The 19,499-nt window shown below is 35.5% G+C and overlaps 1 protein-coding gene across 2 annotated transcripts in view; it reads left to right on the forward strand.

Moving 5' to 3' along the window:
* The window catches only part of AP3B1 (adaptor related protein complex 3 subunit beta 1), a 228,004-nt gene that overhangs the window by 191,110 nt on the left and 17,395 nt on the right, over positions 1-19,499 (forward strand). For both annotated transcript variants that reach the window (XM_043919981.1, XM_043919980.1), the window contains exons 23-25: positions 1,154-1,385; positions 5,889-5,973; positions 18,287-18,384. In XM_043919981.1, coding sequence (XP_043775916.1) covers positions 1,154-1,385; positions 5,889-5,973; positions 18,287-18,384 — 415 coding nt within the window. The remainder of the gene's footprint in view (positions 1-1,153; positions 1,386-5,888; positions 5,974-18,286; positions 18,385-19,499) is intronic.

The following is a 19,499-nucleotide window of genomic DNA, read 5'->3' on the forward strand; positions in this document are numbered from 1 at the left end:
GTGGGGTGCCATCACCTTCTCTGGTTTAATTACAAATTGTTTTTTAAAGCCTTCCTATGTCAAGTCGCATGCAATACTTTGAATGGAAAGATAGCCTCCTTATGATTTTAGAATAGACTTTTTTTTTTTTACTTTAATATGCTGCCTTTGATTCCAGTCACAATTGAATTTAGCTCAGAGTCTAAAGTTCAGTGGAAACAGAAACAGGTGATTAGCCAAGAAAATATTGGCAGGGGGCGGGGTGGGTAAAGGAATAAGGGACACTTTATTTTGTCGAACAACTGAATCATATTGTGGGACTTTAAGAAATAAAACTGTGTGGTACTGATTTAGCAGTTCTATCAAGGTTCAGAAATGTCTCCAACTAAATAATTAGAATGTTTGCATTTACAGATCATTGAGGAAAAGCTAGTCGTTGAATCATGTACAGATGTTAAGTATTTGGAGGAAAATGATTAAATATAGAGTAAATATACCTAAATTAGTTCCTCATAAATTGAAAAATTGGAACCATAAGAGCTCTGGAAGAAAATGTAAATGAATAGTTACCTGATCTTGAGGCAGGGAAGATCTTTTAATCATTAAAGCAAAGGAAGAACCACTTAAAAAATCTTTAGTTTACAGAGAAAGAAATTCAAGATGAAAAAAGTTAAAGGAGTCAAGATTGGAAATGAAAGTATAAGTATCTGCCTATAATGAAAGATATTATAATCTGCCTATAATGAAGTTATAGGCAGATATAAGTTCTGTCTCCCTTATATCTTATAGTTTGAAAGCCCAAGGAAATCAAAAGACAAATTACTAAAAATAAAAATAAAATTGGCAAAATGTCCAAAATATATTATACCTAGGAAGAAAATAAAGTTTATAAACTCCAAAAAAATATATATTTATGTAACTGTAATTATTCTCTTCTTTTTTAGATGTAGATTGTCAAAATATTTTCATATATGCCTGGAAATTACAGAAGAATTTTTATAATTTCTGACTTCATATCTATCTATGTGATACCCTACTATTGTGTCTTATTGTGATTTATTTAATACTTTAGGGGAAATGGGAGTTAAATGTTATGAATTTTTACATATTTTTTAAGAATTAGTAACTATAATCACTAATTCACTTCTTTTTTTCTTTTTCCAATGTGCAATAGGTCAGTACTCCTGTCTTTGTACCAGGGAAAACTCATGTGCTGCTTCATCGAATGAGTGGGAAAGGACTAGCTGCCCATTACTTCTTTCCAAGACAGCCTTGCATTTTTGGTGATAAGATGGTCTCTGTGCAAATAACACTGAATAATACCACTGATCAGAAGATAGAAAATATCCATGTAGGGGAAAAAAAGCTTCCTATGGGCATGCAAATGCATGTTTTTAATCCAATAGGTAAACATTAATTCTCATTTATTGCTTTAACTATATTTATAATTAAATGTGTTTATTTTTAAAATAAAGTAGAATACATACTATTTTACTGATTTTTAGCAAACTCGGTTTATATTGGGTTGGCCAAAAAGTTCGCTTGCGTTTTTCATTGCCATGGTATGGTAGAACCTGAATGAACTTTTTGGCCAGCCCAACATTAGTTTTTCCTTTTTAAACCAAATTTGTTGTGTAAGATAAATACATTTTTTTGCCCATAGCAAATCAGATGCCAGCAATGGTGATAACCAGTACTGATGAAAGAATGGTTCTGGAGAATCAAAATTGCTTCCCATTTTTCCTACCTGCATCACCTACCTCCACCTGTTTTCCTGGTCAGCGTCCTTCCCTGAATGATTTTACTTTGCCTTTTGGTTATAGTACCTCCTGCATCTTTTCTTCCCCATTTTCCTTCACATTCTGTAGGTTGAAATGTGAGGGGAGCAAAGACTGAGAAGGGTGTATACCAATTCTGTTTGTCTTCCTCTTTCTGAAGGCAGAAAGCCCACAGTATGTTTCTGAAGGCAGAAAAGCCTACTGGTATTTTCACACATCATGCGTTTTAATCTGTTGCCACCATTTAAAAATCAGTATCTTTTCACACTGAAGGGCAAACCCAGAAATCTCGCTGTTCATGGATAAAGCACGAGAGTATGGCGGTACCCGGGCTTTATTCCCACCTGCTGCACGGCCAGCTGATGTCAAGTCGGCTGCCCGCCCTGGGCACCATGTGCCTGCCAGGCTACCTCAGTGCCCCTTACATCACACTGTCTCTCCAGCTGTTACAGGAATACACCTTCTTTGCATTTAGTGTAACAGTTGTATGGCTAGCTTTGAATTTTTTAAATGGTACCATAGCTCTGTTTTGGTTTTGCGTGAGTGGAGGCAGTCCTCCAGTTTAGTTGAAAGAAACTTCAGAAAAGATGTTAATTAAAAGTGATGTGAGTTTTCTGTCATTGAGTCCTTGAAGTGTTAAAATCAGATTGGTCCACATAGTTCCCTTTTTATAACACTTCAGGTGAGCAAAGCCTTTTGACCTCTGCCTTCTTTACTCATGATTTCCTATCGTATGGTTATTCTGCTTTTCTCCATCTTTGCCTGAGTGAGCTCTTTGACATTGTCGAATTCTCTCCTCTGTCATTTTAATGAGTCATTCGATAAAGAAGTCATCCTTTGTGTTATATTTTTCCACAAAGATATAAAAAATTCCTAATATTTAGATGAAACTTGGTAGCAGCCACAGTAGAGAGAAGTAGAGTTAAAGTAAATTGATTTCAGAACCCACTTAATATCCTTTTAAAAAAATAATTTGGTAATTAAGACACCATTTAAAGAATACAGTGTGCTGATTCTTATTTATTTTGTGGTTAACATATTGCCAAGGAATTAAGAATATCCCAATTTGTGTTCTTTTTTATTGCTTGCAATCCAGCTTTTTTTTTTTATCTAGTTAAAAAGTTACTTTAAAAAGCATCAAGCAGCTGATATATGCATTGTCTGAAGGTTGAAAATGTTATCCAAAGGTTAAAACAGTAGAACAGTATTAACATTCCTTTGAGCTGGCATAATGAGTTGATGAGTTGACCTTTTGTTGGCCTATGTAGAACAGAAGAAATAAATACAATAAATTTCAGAGTATGGCCTTCACACCAAAATAAAATATGAATATATATCATTGCTTCAGTACTAGTAATAGGCTTTCTTTTCTTAGGCAGATTTCCTGACCATAGGGTTTCATTCATTTTGTTGGCATTTACTGGATACCCTCAAGATACAGAGTTCTTTCCCATGCAGTGTAGATTTGTATGTAATACCACCTAGTCTCTTTCATCAGTAGATAACAGTAGAGTTCAGAGTATGGTATATCTTAATTAGTCCTTCAAAAACAGCCTAAGGATGCAACAAAAATACTGCATTTTCATATTTTTGTGAAATAAGGGAAGTAAGATATTTGTGTTCTTTAATAAGCACATATATGTATGTTAAGGAGTCCAGTGACTTTCTTACTTGTCACCAGTCTGTTCTGTTTTTCTCTGTAATATGAGGAAACTCTTTTGTCAGGATTTTGCCCTGCCTCTAGCATGAAACTGGATTCTTTGCAAAAGTATTAGGAATAAAGTGCCATTTTCCCACGAAGATCAGGTACATGTACACAAGAGATTTAAAACACACACACCCCCCCGCCCAAAAGAGTAGCCTTAGGCTCTCTGCACTATATTCAGTGACTTTATGTTAACACTTGACAAGTTTGAGTTCAGCTAAGATTTCACTAGTTACTATACAACTGTCCCGTCATAGTAGACATCATCCTGTGTGATTTCGTTTTTCGTTATTAAGATAGCAGTGTAATAGACCAGTGTTTTTCAGCCATTTCTGCATAACCCTCTCATGTATATTGTGATGATTCAGAAGTAGTGTTCAACTATAGACCCCTGCCTGAATAAACTTTTCCAATGTATTATAGTAGGCTTCAAATATTATAAAACTCTGTTGTATGAATGATTTTATGCTGATCACTTTGCTCTTGAAAGTGAAAGAGAAGTCACTCAGTCATGTCTGACTGTTTGTGACCCCATGGACTGTAGCCTACCAGGCTCCTCAGTCCATGGGATTTTCCAGGCAAGAGTACTGGAGTGGGTTGCTATTTCCTTCTCCAGGGGATCTTCCCGACCCAGGGATCAAACTGGGTCTCCCGCATTGCAGGCAGATGCTTTACCATCTGAGCCACCAGGGAAGCCCCTTTGCTGTTGAAGCTTTCATATAATAAAACATACCATTGATCATGACCTAGCCTCCAGATTTAGTATGGCACTAAACTCACAGTTGATTATCTTAAGATTGAGGATGTTATGAAATTGTGTCAAACAGTGCCATCATCAAGGCATCCTAAGAACTGTCACTTGGTCAAATGAGACGTGAGGATACATGGTATAGAAAGATCTAGTCCCGAGTGCCATTGTTTTTTGGAGATTTGCTACCAATGTGGTGTCAGGTGCAAACAAGACCAAACCCCAGTATATCTGTGGCCCAGAAGAAAGCATCAAGGGTTCAGTGAAGAAGAGCGTTGAACAGTGTGACTGACAGCTGTGAACTGATAAGGTGTAAGCTTTAGGAGAAATGCAAGAAAACTGTCGTTGTAGTTATTTACAGTAAAGCCTGTTTGTCTAAGATAAGTAGCAAGGCTTCTGGGGTACTTACATCCCCTCCTGGTAAATGTTAGGTTTATAAATAAATGGAATTCCAGCTAGAACCGGCACACCAATAACACTTTAAAAATCAGCGTCAAAAAAAAAAAAAAATCAGCATCAAATACCTCCTTTTAATGTTTAATCTTCATTTAGGCTTTTAGATATAAAAATACTTATTAATATTTTAAGCTTACTGAATTATTTTGTCCTACCTGTACCATGATTTCTGTAATGGTTAGCGTTAAATGGGAAATTATACCTATCACAAGCCCTAGGATAATCAGAGTCTACTGGACCATTGTGTGCTTGCTAAAATATAATTACATCTAATAATGCAACTAACAATACAACCACAGTTATACTGGAGACTTTAAACAAAGTAGAAATCAAAAGTGAATGGTTTCTATTTAAATACAGAATATATACAAATATTTATACTAAATAGTATATGTTTAAGATCCCTTATTATTCTAATGTACAGCATTACTCTTTGACTCTGGAGTCATAAGCAGTGTAAAATGGTGTTACTGTTTATCTTGAGTTTTATTATTATCAACCAGTACTGTATATTGAAGCAGTTATTTCCCACACTTGATTAGTTGATAGGTGAAGCTTCAGAAATTACACATCTACAAAATGTCATTTTATAATTTGTTTTTTCAAGATAACATAATCTCCTACTAAATTTTCTTTGAGTAATTCTTCAAATAATACAATTAGACTTACTGTTTTGGTTCATATAATGCCAGTTATCTTCAGTAATACCTGAGGACAAATTAATTTCTTCTTCCAACTTTGCTTTAATTTGCATGCTTTCAATTTTGGACTTTTTCCCCTGTGAAAATTTAGGACATTGCTTAAAAATGTATTTTTTATATCTAGAGTAAATATTCCATAAAGTACATAATCTCTTAAAAGCACCCAGAGTCTGGTACAGATGTTACAAACAGGAAAACATTTATTTCCTTCTTACCTTCAGTTCCTATCAAGACAGTATTGTAAAACATGGAATTTCTCAGGATAGGCTGTATTTCTGAAACAAATAGGTGTAATATGTTCATTGTAGTATGTGCAGAATTAAGTCGCGAAAAAGAAAGCCTTGAGGTGAAATTATTTTATAATTTGCTTTAATACCCTTAGTTTCAAATTATTCTTACAAATTATCATTAAATTTGACTGTTCTAACCAAACCACAAACATTACATATGTTTTCAGTGTTTAGTTTGCCTCTTTTTCACTTCCTCTGTGTTTTCATGTCTAAATTTATCTTATTTCCTAGAATCTCTTGAGCCTGCGGGATCCATTACCGTTTCAATGGGTATTGACTTCTGTGATTCCACTCAGACTGCCAATTTCCAGTTGTGGTGAGTTCAGTTCTTCTGTGTTTCTTGTTACTATAAACAATAGCAGATCAAAATCAAGACTTTCAAACGCTTTTTCTATGAGAGAAAATATTTACACAGTCATGTTTTTCTTTGGCAGTGTTTAGACTGCTCTGAAATAGTTGCACAAATTATGTGTGATATATGTATTTTTAGTATTTATTACACAGATAGCCATTACAGTCTGCTGTATGTGGCCAAGGGCTTCTCTGAAGGCTCAGACAGTAAAGAATCTGCCTGCAGTGCGGGAGACCCAGGTTCTATCCCTGGATCAGGAAGATCCCCTGGAGAAGGAAATAGCAACCCACTCCAGTATCATTGCTTGGAGAATTGCATGGACCGAGGAGCCTGGTGGGCTACAGTCCATGGGGTAGCGAAGAGCTGCACACAAAGAGCTGAGTGACTAGCACTTTCAGTTTCACTCTTCTGATGTGTGAGAATTCCTGGACTGTAGTCCGCTGATGGGCTCCAGGCCGTGGCGTCACAAAGAGTCAGACACAACTGAATGACTAACACTTTTCTTTCTTCCATACGTAGTTAAACTTCAGTTTGTTAGAGCCTGCTAAATATTTTTCTTTTTCTTTTTTTTTTTTTGCTTACCTCTATGCTTTTGGAAAATGTCTGAGAAAATTCATGAGGAAAACTCAGGAGAAATTAAATTTCATAATATTGTTGACTAGCCCAGGAAAGATACCTTTTGAAACATTTTATATGGTATCTTAAGCCCCTTAAGTGGAGGATTACTGATTCTGTCATTACCAAAAACCCATACATTTACTGCTTTTGATGAAATTCAAAAGAGAACATTTATCAGTTGGCAAAGGTTTCATAGGTGAATACTATTCAAAAGAGCTTTTCTAGGATTGAGATTTCCCATTGTTATTGTTTTATATAATTTTTATACACTTCTGATGAAATCCAGAAACTATTAGCAAACTAATAGAAAGCTGTATTTGTGTGTCTTTTTGTGTGTGTGTGTGTGTGTGTGTGTCTTTAAGAGTTATCTTTGAACTGATTTCTTTTATATTTTTCTAATTTAAGATATAATTTGTTATTTTGATCTGAAGTCCTTTGTTCTTATTCTGAGAAGAATTGAGACATTTTATTTATCTAAATTTTAGGTAGCTTCTAACAGAATTTGTTATGATAAATACCTCCAGATTTAGGAAATACACAGACACTTTTAAATAAGTTTATAGGTTAAGTATAATGAATCTTTCTTTTTCATATACCTTTTCAATACCAGTAAGTCAGGCCTAATATTATACCATTTATTGCTGAGAACCTGCAATGATGAATATAAGCAATGTAGCATAACACATTGATTTTATGCAGATCATCACCTTTATGTTTTGGGAGGTCTGCTATATTAGTGATATATAAAAACTGATTACTTTTCCCAACATTGCCTAGTAATTGTTTATTATTTTTCTATTAGACAAACAACACAGATCAATATTACTGAGCACAAGACTATGAGTAACATCACTCTAAATAGATTTGCCTCCAACACCAGAGGTATATTCATTTTAATGATTTCGACAATGTGAGCCCAATGACAAAGCTTATGCACTAAGTTAGGGCAAAATTAAGGACTAAAAAAATTCTTTTTTCTCTTCAGTTTATATTAAAAACCTTTTTTAAAAAATTTATTTAATTGGAAGCTAATTACAGTATTGTAGTGGTTTTTGCCATACATCTGTGCAGTGAAGGGTTTTTAAAAATATTTTTTCACTACAGAGATTTTCTGTTTAGTTCATTGGATAAGATTTACATCTCGTCTTTGACAATTAACTAAGTCCCTTTAGGGAAAAATATTTAGATAATATTTGATTTTTATCTTCCATTGGAAAGTACATGTGAATAATTTTTTCTCAGTTTCTCTTAAAATAATTTTAGGAAAATGATGAATTTATTTTAGACAGAAAATAGCCTTAGCTGTTATAAGCATTTGCATTAATATGTTTTTCTGTTCTGAAGGTTTGAATTAGTTATTTGTTGTAGATTTTTATTAAGTACATAACCACACTAGATCAAAAATTATTTTTGTGTGTATTCCAAAAAGAACACTTTGTCTTACATCAAATGTAATTGATCCTGAAGCAATGTAATCACAATTACTCACTTTCTTAATTGGCCTGCCCAAAATCAGAAAATGGAAACCGATCGACAGTGTTTAAATCAATAGCTTCATAGTAGTGCTAGTGGAGGTAGGGAGATAATGGTAATGGGTAGATCAATTGGTCTTAGACGCCAATCACTGACTGTGCCTTTTGCATAGTAAATAGCACTTTTTGCTTGGTGATGTGCTGTATTAGTGTTGGTAGTTCAATAAAAAGGGAGGGGAAAGCAAGAATGGCTGATATTGAATTTTTTCTTCAAAATATGTTATCCAAATCGATATATAAAATTGTGGGTAATAAGAGCGTATTTGATAGGAAGCCTTCAGAAATGCTGAGAACATGGATTATGAGCCCTTCAGGTACACTTCTATTTATTTATAGAAAAGGAACAAGAGTGAAATGATCCTACTTTGGCTTCTAGATTAATTCTCTGTATTGTTATATGATGCATATATAGACAGTTAAAGCTACTATATATAACTGCATAGTTATATGGATACTTGATAAGTATTAATGTCTCTTTTTGCTTTGCATTTTAAATGGTCATCAAATTAAATCCTTGATTAAATGTGTATAATATACATAAATGCGTCTCTCTAAAAGTAGGTGCAGTGCATAAACAGGTCCCACCCTTGTTACCAGCAGATATTAATGTATTAACTAGTATGAAAAATTATATGACTTGGCTCAAGTTAGAGGACTGAGCACTAACCTCCACCCCTCTTTTTGCCCCAAATCATTAAAAAGTCAGAAAATACATTCTTTAATAGAAAATGAGCACTAAAAAGAGAAAGAGTGCTATTAGCTGACCAGAAATTGTGAAGAATTATTGGCAGTTAGAAAGCAAATGGGAGCAGATATACAATAACAGAGAAAATAAAAACCACAGAGCAGAGCACTTACGGGAGAAAACTACTATAATGGTAAGAACAGCTCTGGCAGAATATCAAACACAAAGAGAACAAGTGAAAAGAAAAGTGAGGGTAAGACAGTATTCGGGAATTAAAGCACTACTTCCAAACCCAGTTCCCCAACCTTTCCCCTAGCAACAGGCAGCATACACATTTAATCAGACCTAAGAATTACCCTGTAAAGAAAGTGAACAGCTACTTACCTGGGAAGGACTTTTGGTAAGAATGTGGGGGCCTAAGAGAGCAGCAAGGGTTGAGTTTATAGGAAGGAAGCAGGATGGTCAAAGATGAGAGGAAATCCTTCTACCCAAGAGAAGGATATTCTCAAGTCATCTACACTAGGATAAAGCCAATGTTGCATCTGTTGGTAGAGAGATAAGGCCATTGCCTACCTGCCTCCCAGCTTCACAACCGGGTAACCAGTCATGTCTCACCCACTTAAGAAAACTCCATCCAGCCCAGCAAGGTAGAGGAGATCCATAGAAATAACACTCACTAACATGTATGGAGTAGTAGCTTCGTGCTGCACACTGTTCTAAACACTTGGCATTGTGTGTGTTAATTTACTTAATTCTCAGAACATTCCTATGAAGTGAGTAGTAGTAGTATCCCATTGTAGAGATGAATAAACTTAGACATAGGAAGAAAACTTGTCTAAAATCTTATAGCTAACATGCAGCAGAACTTGCTGTTTTCATTAATCAAACCTAGTCCTTCATTATAAATACAGACAGACAGCTTAAGATGACCAGACTTTTGAAGGAAGGTTTCAATTTGAAAGGGAAGGTTCAAAATGACTTACAAAGACTAACCAGTCATGAAGGGAGCAGACAATCTGAGAAAGAGACAAGATATCTTTAAAAATTATAACTAATATCTGATTCCAGAGAACACTTTATCTATAAAGCAGGAATTTATTGCTTACTTTGAGAAAGAATAATTAGACAATTTAAAGTTATTCTTAGGGATTTAAAAACATAATTCCAAAAGGAATTCAGTAGGTGGATGATAGACTGGACACAGGTGAAGTCTGATTTAGTACTCCATAAGAGGGTCTCAGTGAGTGAAAGCGAGTAGAACAGAAGACAAAAACACAGGGATGGAAAATATGAAAGAAAAGTTAAAAGAAGCAATTCATCTAATCAGTCTGGAAGGAAAGAAAAGAGACAATGGAGAAAAGAAATAAAGATATTAGAGGAGAAAATTTTCCCAAGCAAATGAAATGTAAAAGCCTTCAGATTGAAAGGACCCATCAAAGGCCAAACAGGGTGAATGTGAACAACTATCAAAAAGGCCACATTCTTGTAGAATTTTTGATAAGAAGAAAACCACTTTAGTATCTTCCAGAGAGAAGAAGAAAAGCAGCTTACCTAAAAATGAATAAGATTGTGAATGGAATCAGATTTCTCCTCAATCCTGTCATCAGTTCTGGTAACCAGAAAACAAGGGACATAACCTTGAAAATTCTGAGGAAGCCAAATGGACATCTTTCAGACAAGCAGAGATTCCATTAGTTTACCCCCCAACGACCTTTTCTTGAAAGGATTACTCAAAGATACAGTTAGTAAAAAAAAAAAAAAAAAAGTTTAACCTGTAACAGAAAAATAGAATAAAAAATAGAGAAAGAATTCTACCTATAAAATCCACCAATATGTAAAAATAATTGTTCATAACTAATGTAAAAAATAAACTAATGATCTGGAACAAAAATCTCAACATGAACAAGTATGAGGAGAAATGATGGTGTTCTTGTCATGCTTCACAAGAGAATTGACTGATGGCAAAAAGAAGTTGAAATATGGTTTAAAATGTTAAAGCTAACCTCTAAATTAACAGAAGTATGGTGCTTATAACATCGAAATGACGAAAGGAAAGAAGAAAAGGAGTGCTTAAAACTTGACCAGTTTAACAAAGCAGGAAAAGAAAAAAGCGTGGTAAATAAAAAACAAAATAAGATGACTAAAAGGGGCCACACATACTAGTTATCAGATTTCAGGTACATAAGTTGATTTCCACTTATATTGGGCTTGTAAAAACACAATTAAGCATATACTGTTTATAAAAACCCCACCTAAAAGAGGGTGGCACAGAAAAATTGAGAATAAAAAAATAAAATGTTTATTTGTGTGTGTTTATTATCAGACATGCAAGTTACCTATCACCACATAAAATATCAGAAGCATTCTCCTTTAAGTCAGAAAACAAAGTTTTACCCACTTTGAGATTTTGATGGAAGTTCTAGCCAATACAAAAAGACAAGTAAAAATAGTTAGAGGTATAAATCTGGAAAGACACAAGATTATCATTTCTACCCAACATGTAATTACCAACCCACAAAGTCTTAGAATCAGTGAGTTTAGGACAGTGGTATGAATCATTATGTGAAAATTATTAGCATTTCTATATAGTAGGAATGACCAATTTTAAAGCATTATGAGTAAAATTATTCTGTTTACAAGAACAACAAAAGGAATAATCAATTAACAAGAAATACATGATAACCTATGTGGGAATTTTTTAAATACCTGAAACTTTCCTGAAGGCCATAAAAAGATGATATAAATAAAAGTAATAAATTTGCTGTGTTCCTAAATGGGAGAGAGGACTCTCCCACTTGTTAATCTTCAAATTCAATGTGATTCTGAGCTCAATTCCAGTAAACCTTTTCAAGGACCTTGACAAATTTCTAAAATTCACCTGGATAAAAGGATGCCCAAGAAAAGTCAAAACAAAAATTTAATGAAAAATAGCCTTTTTCAATAATAACTTCAAAATATTCTTTAAGGTCATAAGAATATTTTTATTCAGTGTAATTGGCTGTTGGCACAGGAGTTAGTGAATCAAAACAGAATTTAGAGATTTTGTATATCATGAAGGTAACGTTTCATATAAGTGGGGTGAGATTTCATGTCAATTGTGTATGGACCATTTTCTGGAAAAAAATAATGATACCTTCTTCCCACAGATTACTCCAAAGTAAATTCCAAATTAATCATAGAAACTATAAAAAGTGTTTAGAAATAATATAAACAAATAATTTTATACTCTTTGTGAAAGTGAAGTCACTCAGTCGTGTCCGACTCTTAGCGACCCCATGGACTACAGCCTACCAGGCTCCTCCGTCCCTGGGATTCTCCAGACGAGAACACTGGAGTGGGTTGCCATTTCCTTCTCCATATACTCTTTGCCTGGCGGGGGGGCGGGGGGGGGGGGGGGGAGCAAAATTCAAGCAAGACACAGTATCCAGAAAGATATAGAGAAAAAGTGACAGGTTTGACCATTAAAACTTTTAAGCTTCTCTACAAAAGAAGAAAATATTGATGTTATAACAGGTGAGAGATAGTGAGAAAGTATTACAGCATTTTTAGCAGACGAAAGTTTAGTTACCAGAGTATATAAAGAACTCTCGCAAATTTCAATATGAAAGTGGAGAAAGTTTGAGAATAATTCATTTACAGAAAATGAAATGCAGTGAGCCAATAACAATAATATATACAACATTGGTAATAGGGAAATTTTTAAAAATTTATTCAAATAAAAAAAGACTTGCAAAATTCTAAAATAATTTTGATGCCTGACAAGGAAGGTACAGAAAAACATGTATTATTATTTACTGTTTGTGGGATTTCAAGTTGGTACCACCTTTTTTTAGGTCAGTTTGGCAGTATTTATCAAATATTAAATATTCATAAACTAAACTCTTCAACTTAGTGATTTCATTTTTAGGGTATTAGGCTTGGGGAAGTATGGTAGCCTGTGATGAAGAAATAGATCTAAGAGTGTTAAGTAAGCTTTGTTTATAATAGAGAAAATTTGCAAATGAGAATTGTTAGGGGAATGCTTAAACAAATTATGATTACATCCCTGTTAGGTATGAGGGCTTTGGGTATCTACTATGCATTAAGTACTAAACTGGGTTGTGATATTCCTTTAATCATGGAAACTAGCTTACAAGGTTAAGTGCCATTTTTCTTACTTCATAGATAAGGAAACTTGAGTCTCACAATTTTGATCCTAGTAATCTGTGAAATGAGATTATGTGTATTCTAAGAATATGCATTACAGTTCTTTGTAGAACAGGTAGAATCTTGTCTTACATTAAACTATTACATCATCTGATCCCTTGTAATTTAGGCTGTTTAGAGCTACCTCATATTAGTACCTTGTCAATCTAGTAATCTGTTAATTCTATTAAATTTACATCTGCCATTTCTCATTTTCACCATTCCCCTGTCTGTGTCAAGGCATCTGTGTTTAGCCCCATGTTCAACCAAAGGAGATGAGAAGAAAAAGGTTGGCGGGGTGGGGGTGGGGTGTTGCAAAAGAAAAGAACTATAAGGAGAGAAGTGAAGTGAAGAAGTGAAGTCGCTCAGTCATGTCCGACTCTTCTCGACCCCACTCTCCTCTGTCCATGGGATTTTCCAGGCAAGAGTGCTGGAGTGGGCTGCCACTTCCTTCTCCAGAGGATCTTTCCAACCCAGGGATCAAACCTGGATCTCCCACATTGAAGGCAGATGCCTTATCGTCTGAGCCACCAGGGAAGTCCTCTATGAGGAGAGAGAAGAGAACAATTAAAAAAAAAGGGACAAAATATTAAGGAGGCTCACAGAAAACTCTGGAGGACATCCTAAATCACTAATATAAATGAAAGTAAATTTTCCCCAAAATAGAGAGGAAACATTCCTTCTTACTCCCTACTAAGCCAAATCTTGCTTAGAAGCTAAGACTGGGTTATAAAGTATTTTATGTACTAGTTACATTAACTAGATTTTGCGTTCATTTGTGTGTAACAGAAACCTCTCTATAGTGACTTCACCACACAGGGTTTTATTTATTATTCTCCTGGTATAAGGAAAACGGAGGCCAGCAGTTAGGAGCAGCTAGAGTATCTCCGCATGTCTCCTCCGCATGTCTTCCAGTAGGAGGTCTTCCCAGCTTTTTGTTCCATGAGCTAATTTCATTAGCAAGTGCCAGTCATCCCAGGGGTCCCAAGATGGCTTCTGCACTTCCAGGATTCCGTCTGCATTCTAGCCCCCTCCCCCCAATAAAGGAATGAAGTGACAGGGCAGGAGGAGCCCGTGTGTGCTGGAAAAGCAGACCTTTCCCAGGAGCCCCCAACCGCTCTCTGTTCAGGCTTCATTGGTCATAACTGGGTCACCTGATCCGTCCAGCTGTTATTAATACAAGAGCCTGAGAGAGACAGTGTTCAGGTGGGCACATTGTCTCCCTGAAGAGAATCAGGATGATCTCAGGTAAGAAGAAAAAGGAAAGTATTACTTAGTAAGTGTCTGCTGCAGCCGTGTTCCAATTTTATTACATTATTTGCCCCCCAAGACCCATTGTGGATGAACTTATAGCCTTAGTTTTTCATATGCAAACACATGGTAATCATGTTACCAATCACAGAATAATGAATAAAATATATAATAAAATAGATATAAGAATGAAGTATATAATATACAAATAAAACATAACATATAAATAATATATAATAAAATAAATAATAATAAAACATGCATTACCAAAAGGTAACAGAAGTGAAACATATCCAGTCAAGCTGAATCATATATATTCATCTCTAATCCATTGGTTGTTGCTTGTGGGGGCATTTCAGAATCGCCTTTACCCCCCAAGGCTGAAGCCCGCTCCTTACCCACCTTGATTTTCACACAGGCCTTAGAAGGCAGGTCTACTTTCCCTTCTTTCTGTGCTCTGCCCCCTTCTCCCTGGGCATCAGTGCCCTATAGCTGCTTAACTGAGGGGTCTCGGGGTCCTTTTCAGGAGTGTTGGAAAGAAGTCACTTCATCTATAACTTAAAAGAAATCACAAGTAAAGATAGTATAGTATGTGTAACTTAATCCGGTGGCCATAACTCTTAAAATTGTATACATCTTAGTAAAATATTTATGCCACACACTCCCGATATGTACTGTGTGTGCCTCACTATGCAAACATATTATGTATGTACTGAAGTATTATGTACAGACAAAAATAGAACTTCAGATGAGAGAGAAAAGAATAAATATAATATTATGATAGTGCTTTTTTTCCCTCTGGATTTTCTGCCTCAGTGGAGTTCCTTGTCCTTTCCTACTTTGGAACGCACTGATTTATCTAGTTGTTTGAGCTGGGAGTTTATATTTAACACTAAATTAGTTCATAATATATATACCTATCCATTTACTACTTTATCAGCCCCTAAGTATTTCTCTTAATGTGGCTTAGCCTTCTAGTACATCAGCCTGCTCTTATCCTTCAAGCATCCTACCCTCAACACCTCTATCTTAAGGACTCCATCTGTGCTATTTTTGGAAGAAATATCTTCCTCCATTCCAGGCCTGACCCATTCACCTAGTTCTTAATGCTCTTAATCCCAATTTCGTTTATCTCGTCTAACACCTCACTCTGTTTCTTTGTTTTGCACCAACCTTTAGTTACTTTTGAGCTGCTTTAAGCATTTCCCTTTTGCCTCTGCATCCTCGGGAAGCCTCTGCTGCTCTCTGTCCCCTGCGTTTCACTGCCAGTCTTTGCACTGAACTTCAGCTCATTGCATCCTACATTCTTCCTCCAGTTTGAACTACATTGCTAAGTCAGATGTTACACATGCTTCTTTTTATTCCTCCCTGCAGTATTTGACTCACACCTTTTCTCCCCAACCTCTTTTTCCAGTTCTCTTCTGCAAGTTGTACCACTTCTGTTTTTATTTACATGCCGGTGTCCACTTTATCCTTTTTCTTGGCATATCCTCTTTTCCTATGTGATCTTATCTACTTACAAGGCTTCAGCCCTTCCTCGTACATTCTGGTTACTTCTAAACTCATGTATACTGCCCTGACCTGTTTTCTGGTTCGTGATTTGTATTTCCAGTTATCTGTTAAATATCTCTTCCTGGGTGACGCAGGGGTGCTCAAAATATAGCCTGATTAAATCCAAATCATTTTGTTTAACCCTCCAAACTCCTCTTCATTGAAGAAAGTCATCCTTCCAGTCATTCACGTTAAATGGTTCAAGGTCTCTTCCTCCCGTCCATCACTGCATCTGTCCCTTTTAACTCTGAAACACCCCTGTCTTCTGCATTTCCTCCCAGGGAAGCAGTCTTGTATAGTCAAAATATATATACATTTTATTTATTTATATATATATATATATATGTATATATATATACGGCAGTAAACATTACATAGCTGACTTTGGAATAGGATAGACCTTGGTTCAAATCTCAGTGCCACTGTGTTCAGACCTTCTTTCTAGTTGTGTGACTTTGGGCATGTTGTTTAGCTTGGTGAATTAGGGGTAACAGAAGGTACCTCTTAGGATCACTGTTAGGATGCACTAAAGCAACACACACAGTCAGCGCTGAAAACCCCTGCTTGGACTGTTGATTCGTCTCCTTGCTCATCTCCCTGGCTTGGGTTTCTCTTGTACACCACCTTTATACAGCGCCAGCACAGCCAATAAAGATTGTTTGTTTATTTTCCTACGTCAGAAGGCTCTGGTAGTTTCCTTTTTTCCCCAGGATACTTTGAAGCACATTTGTCTGAGTTATGAGAGTAAAGTAATCATATACTTTGTCACACAAATCAGAACTCTTCGGACGGTGACAGGAGACATGAACTGAACAAGATCCCGGGACAGCTGCCGTGAGAACTGGGACTGCAGCTCTGTACGCTGTTCTCTGCTGTGTCCCCAGCCAGTCTTCTGACACGCCCTCTGCTCACCATCCCCAAAGTATAGGTCTGCAAGTCATAGAAGGCCCCTCTCCCACCCTTTGGAAGTAAACTTACCTCTACCTCACTCCTGCAGAATTAGTCAGCCCCTCTTTCTTGGACTGTGATACTTTCCACATATCTCTAACATTGTACTTATCTTTCTGTTATAAACATAATTGAACTCTTTCTCTGTCACTAAACTTGTGAACTTCAAGGGCCAGTTTTACTTGTCCTTAAATCCCCAGAGAGTACATGAGATCAAGTTTATATTCAGTAAATGTTTATTGAATTAATAAATAAATTGGGTTTATTGATTTGCCTTGGGCAATCCATGTGTGAATAATTCAGAATCGTTTTTTTTTTTTTTTAGTCTAGTCCTTACTTTGTTCCATTAAAGAAAATGGCAGCTTAAAAGATTATAGTATATAATAGCATAAAATCGAAGTGGGTTTTCTTCTCTTTCCTTATATTTTAATATTTATCCCTACCCCACCCTTCAAGAAAGCATTTTTCTTAACCTTATGTTTGGTGGGTTTTGGGGGGTTTTTTTGCTTGCATAGAAATGTTTTTATTTACTATTTGCTTTTCTCCTCTTTATATATGACATTGTTTTTATTGAAGAATAACTTCATCCATAACACAGAACTTCAGTGTTCAGCTTGATGAATTTTTATGTGTACCACCAAATCGAAGTTTTGAACATCTAGAGCCCTCCAGAGAGGTCTCCCGTTCTTCCCCACAGATTCCGCCTTTCCTATAGAAGTGGCTGCAGTTCTGTGTTCTCTGTCCATGAGTTAGTTTTGGCATCATACAATATGTATATTTGTTTCTGGCTTCTTTCACTCAAGGCTAGGTCTGTGGAATCATCTTTTATGTGTAACACTAGGTTTTTTTTTTATTGTTATGTAATATCTCACTGACGGTATCATAATTCATTTATCCATTCTGTTATCCGTGGGCACTTGGGTTGTTTTTCATTTGGGGCTATTAATAATAAAACTGTGATTAACATTATTGTACAGGTTTTCTTCTTATAGTACATAAACACTTATTAACGTTTGGTATTATTTTGTTAGCACACATCTTAACACAGTATGGTCACTCCATTTTATTCTTTATTTAAAAATTGATACCTTTAAAAAAATATCTTAACTAAGACTAAAGCGCTCCATTTTGTGCACTTTTACTGCAAAGTTGAAGACAAGATGTTCTCTACCAGATAACCTGCATTAAATGTTCATCTGGTAGTTGTTATCTACTTATCTTTCAGATAAGTTGCATTAAGTGTTCCTCTAGTAGTTGCTCCTTACCTGTTTTTAAAAGTTCTATGTCAAATGTCAATTTATCATAACTGCAAATAATAGGCTTTCCAGTTGAGATAACAGATGTATTTCTTTGCAAATGGTGATGAGAAATATTTCAAGCCTTTTTACCTGTGATATTTAAGGCAAACATCTTTATATGCTTTAATTGTACCTGTTTAACTGCATAGTATTAAGAAGAATGTCTATTTGTTAAGCATTTAGTCAGCTTTAATGTGTTTTTTCTTTAGTACCAAGGATGATTGCTTCAGTGTTAGCATTCAGCCTCCTGTTGGAGAACTGCTTTTACCTGTGGCCATGTCAGAGAAAGATTTTAAGAAGGAGCAAGGTGAGAAATCATTACCGTTTACTAGAAATTGGCATCCCAGATAACGTGTGCTCATTCCTCTGGCTGAACTCTAAAATAAATTACCATATGCACATAGCTATTAACAGATGTCAATGTACAGTCTTCCAAGTTTTGCTAATGCTTTGTGTTTATAAAGTAGCCTTTAAAGGTATATGTTTGTCTGCATCCCTGGCATACTTAAAAATTGAGTACTATGTCTTTTAAATAATAAATTGATTCTTAATTAAGTTTTCAGTCCTGGGAATTTCGGCTTGTCAGTCTAATGATGTATTCATGTATTTTGTATTAGTGAAAATGTCAGGAATTTGGGACTTAGCAGAGTCCCGTCACAGTACGTGTTATGTGTATGTATTTCCTTTTACTATAGGACTGTTTTTTTGTGTTCTGCTAATAATATTTTTCCCTGTTAGAGTGCTCTGTCCTTCAAAATAAAGTCCTAATTGTAGCATTAAAATATTAAAATACCTCTATTTTCTTTTGACCTTATTCTGTATTAAAGAAATGCTATGCTGTAAGGCTGTATCAGAGCTGAAGCAAATTAAAATAAGCAACAAAAAAGAAAATATTTTCAGCAGAATGAAAGTGTTACTATCTTGGACTTGACCCAGAGTTAAGCATACTTGCTATTAAAAATAATTTTCTTCTTATATAAATAAGGGGAAACAACTGCCTCATTCTATGTATTTAATTAAGAATAGCATTTATAAAACCAGGATGTATTTAAATAGTATGGTCAGCAATTTTTTCAAGTGTATATGAATCCGGGCTGTGTTTTTCTTTGGAAGGAGTTATCAAAGATTCCCTTCATCTTGAGGTCACTAATTCGTACCTGTCAAGCTTTCATGAAGCACTAGGCGCACGCAAACACCTGTACCTAAGGAGAAGGGCTTGCTTCCTGGCACTGCATCGTTGTAGTGCCAGAGGTTTGTTGTTTGTTTGTTTTTACCATGAACCTTTGCAGTTCAGTGTCCAAAAGACCTGTTGTAGAAGAATCTCACAAAGAAACTCTCAAATAAGACTGTAAATTAATGGTTATCTTTTATTCTTCTGCCTTATTTTTAAGTGATAAAGAGTGACTAAACCCATCTTTGCAT

The sequence above is a fragment of the Cervus elaphus genome, chromosome 12 (genome assembly GCF_910594005.1).
Source record: "Cervus elaphus chromosome 12, mCerEla1.1, whole genome shotgun sequence".
Lineage (NCBI taxonomy): Eukaryota > Metazoa > Chordata > Mammalia > Artiodactyla > Cervidae > Cervus > Cervus elaphus.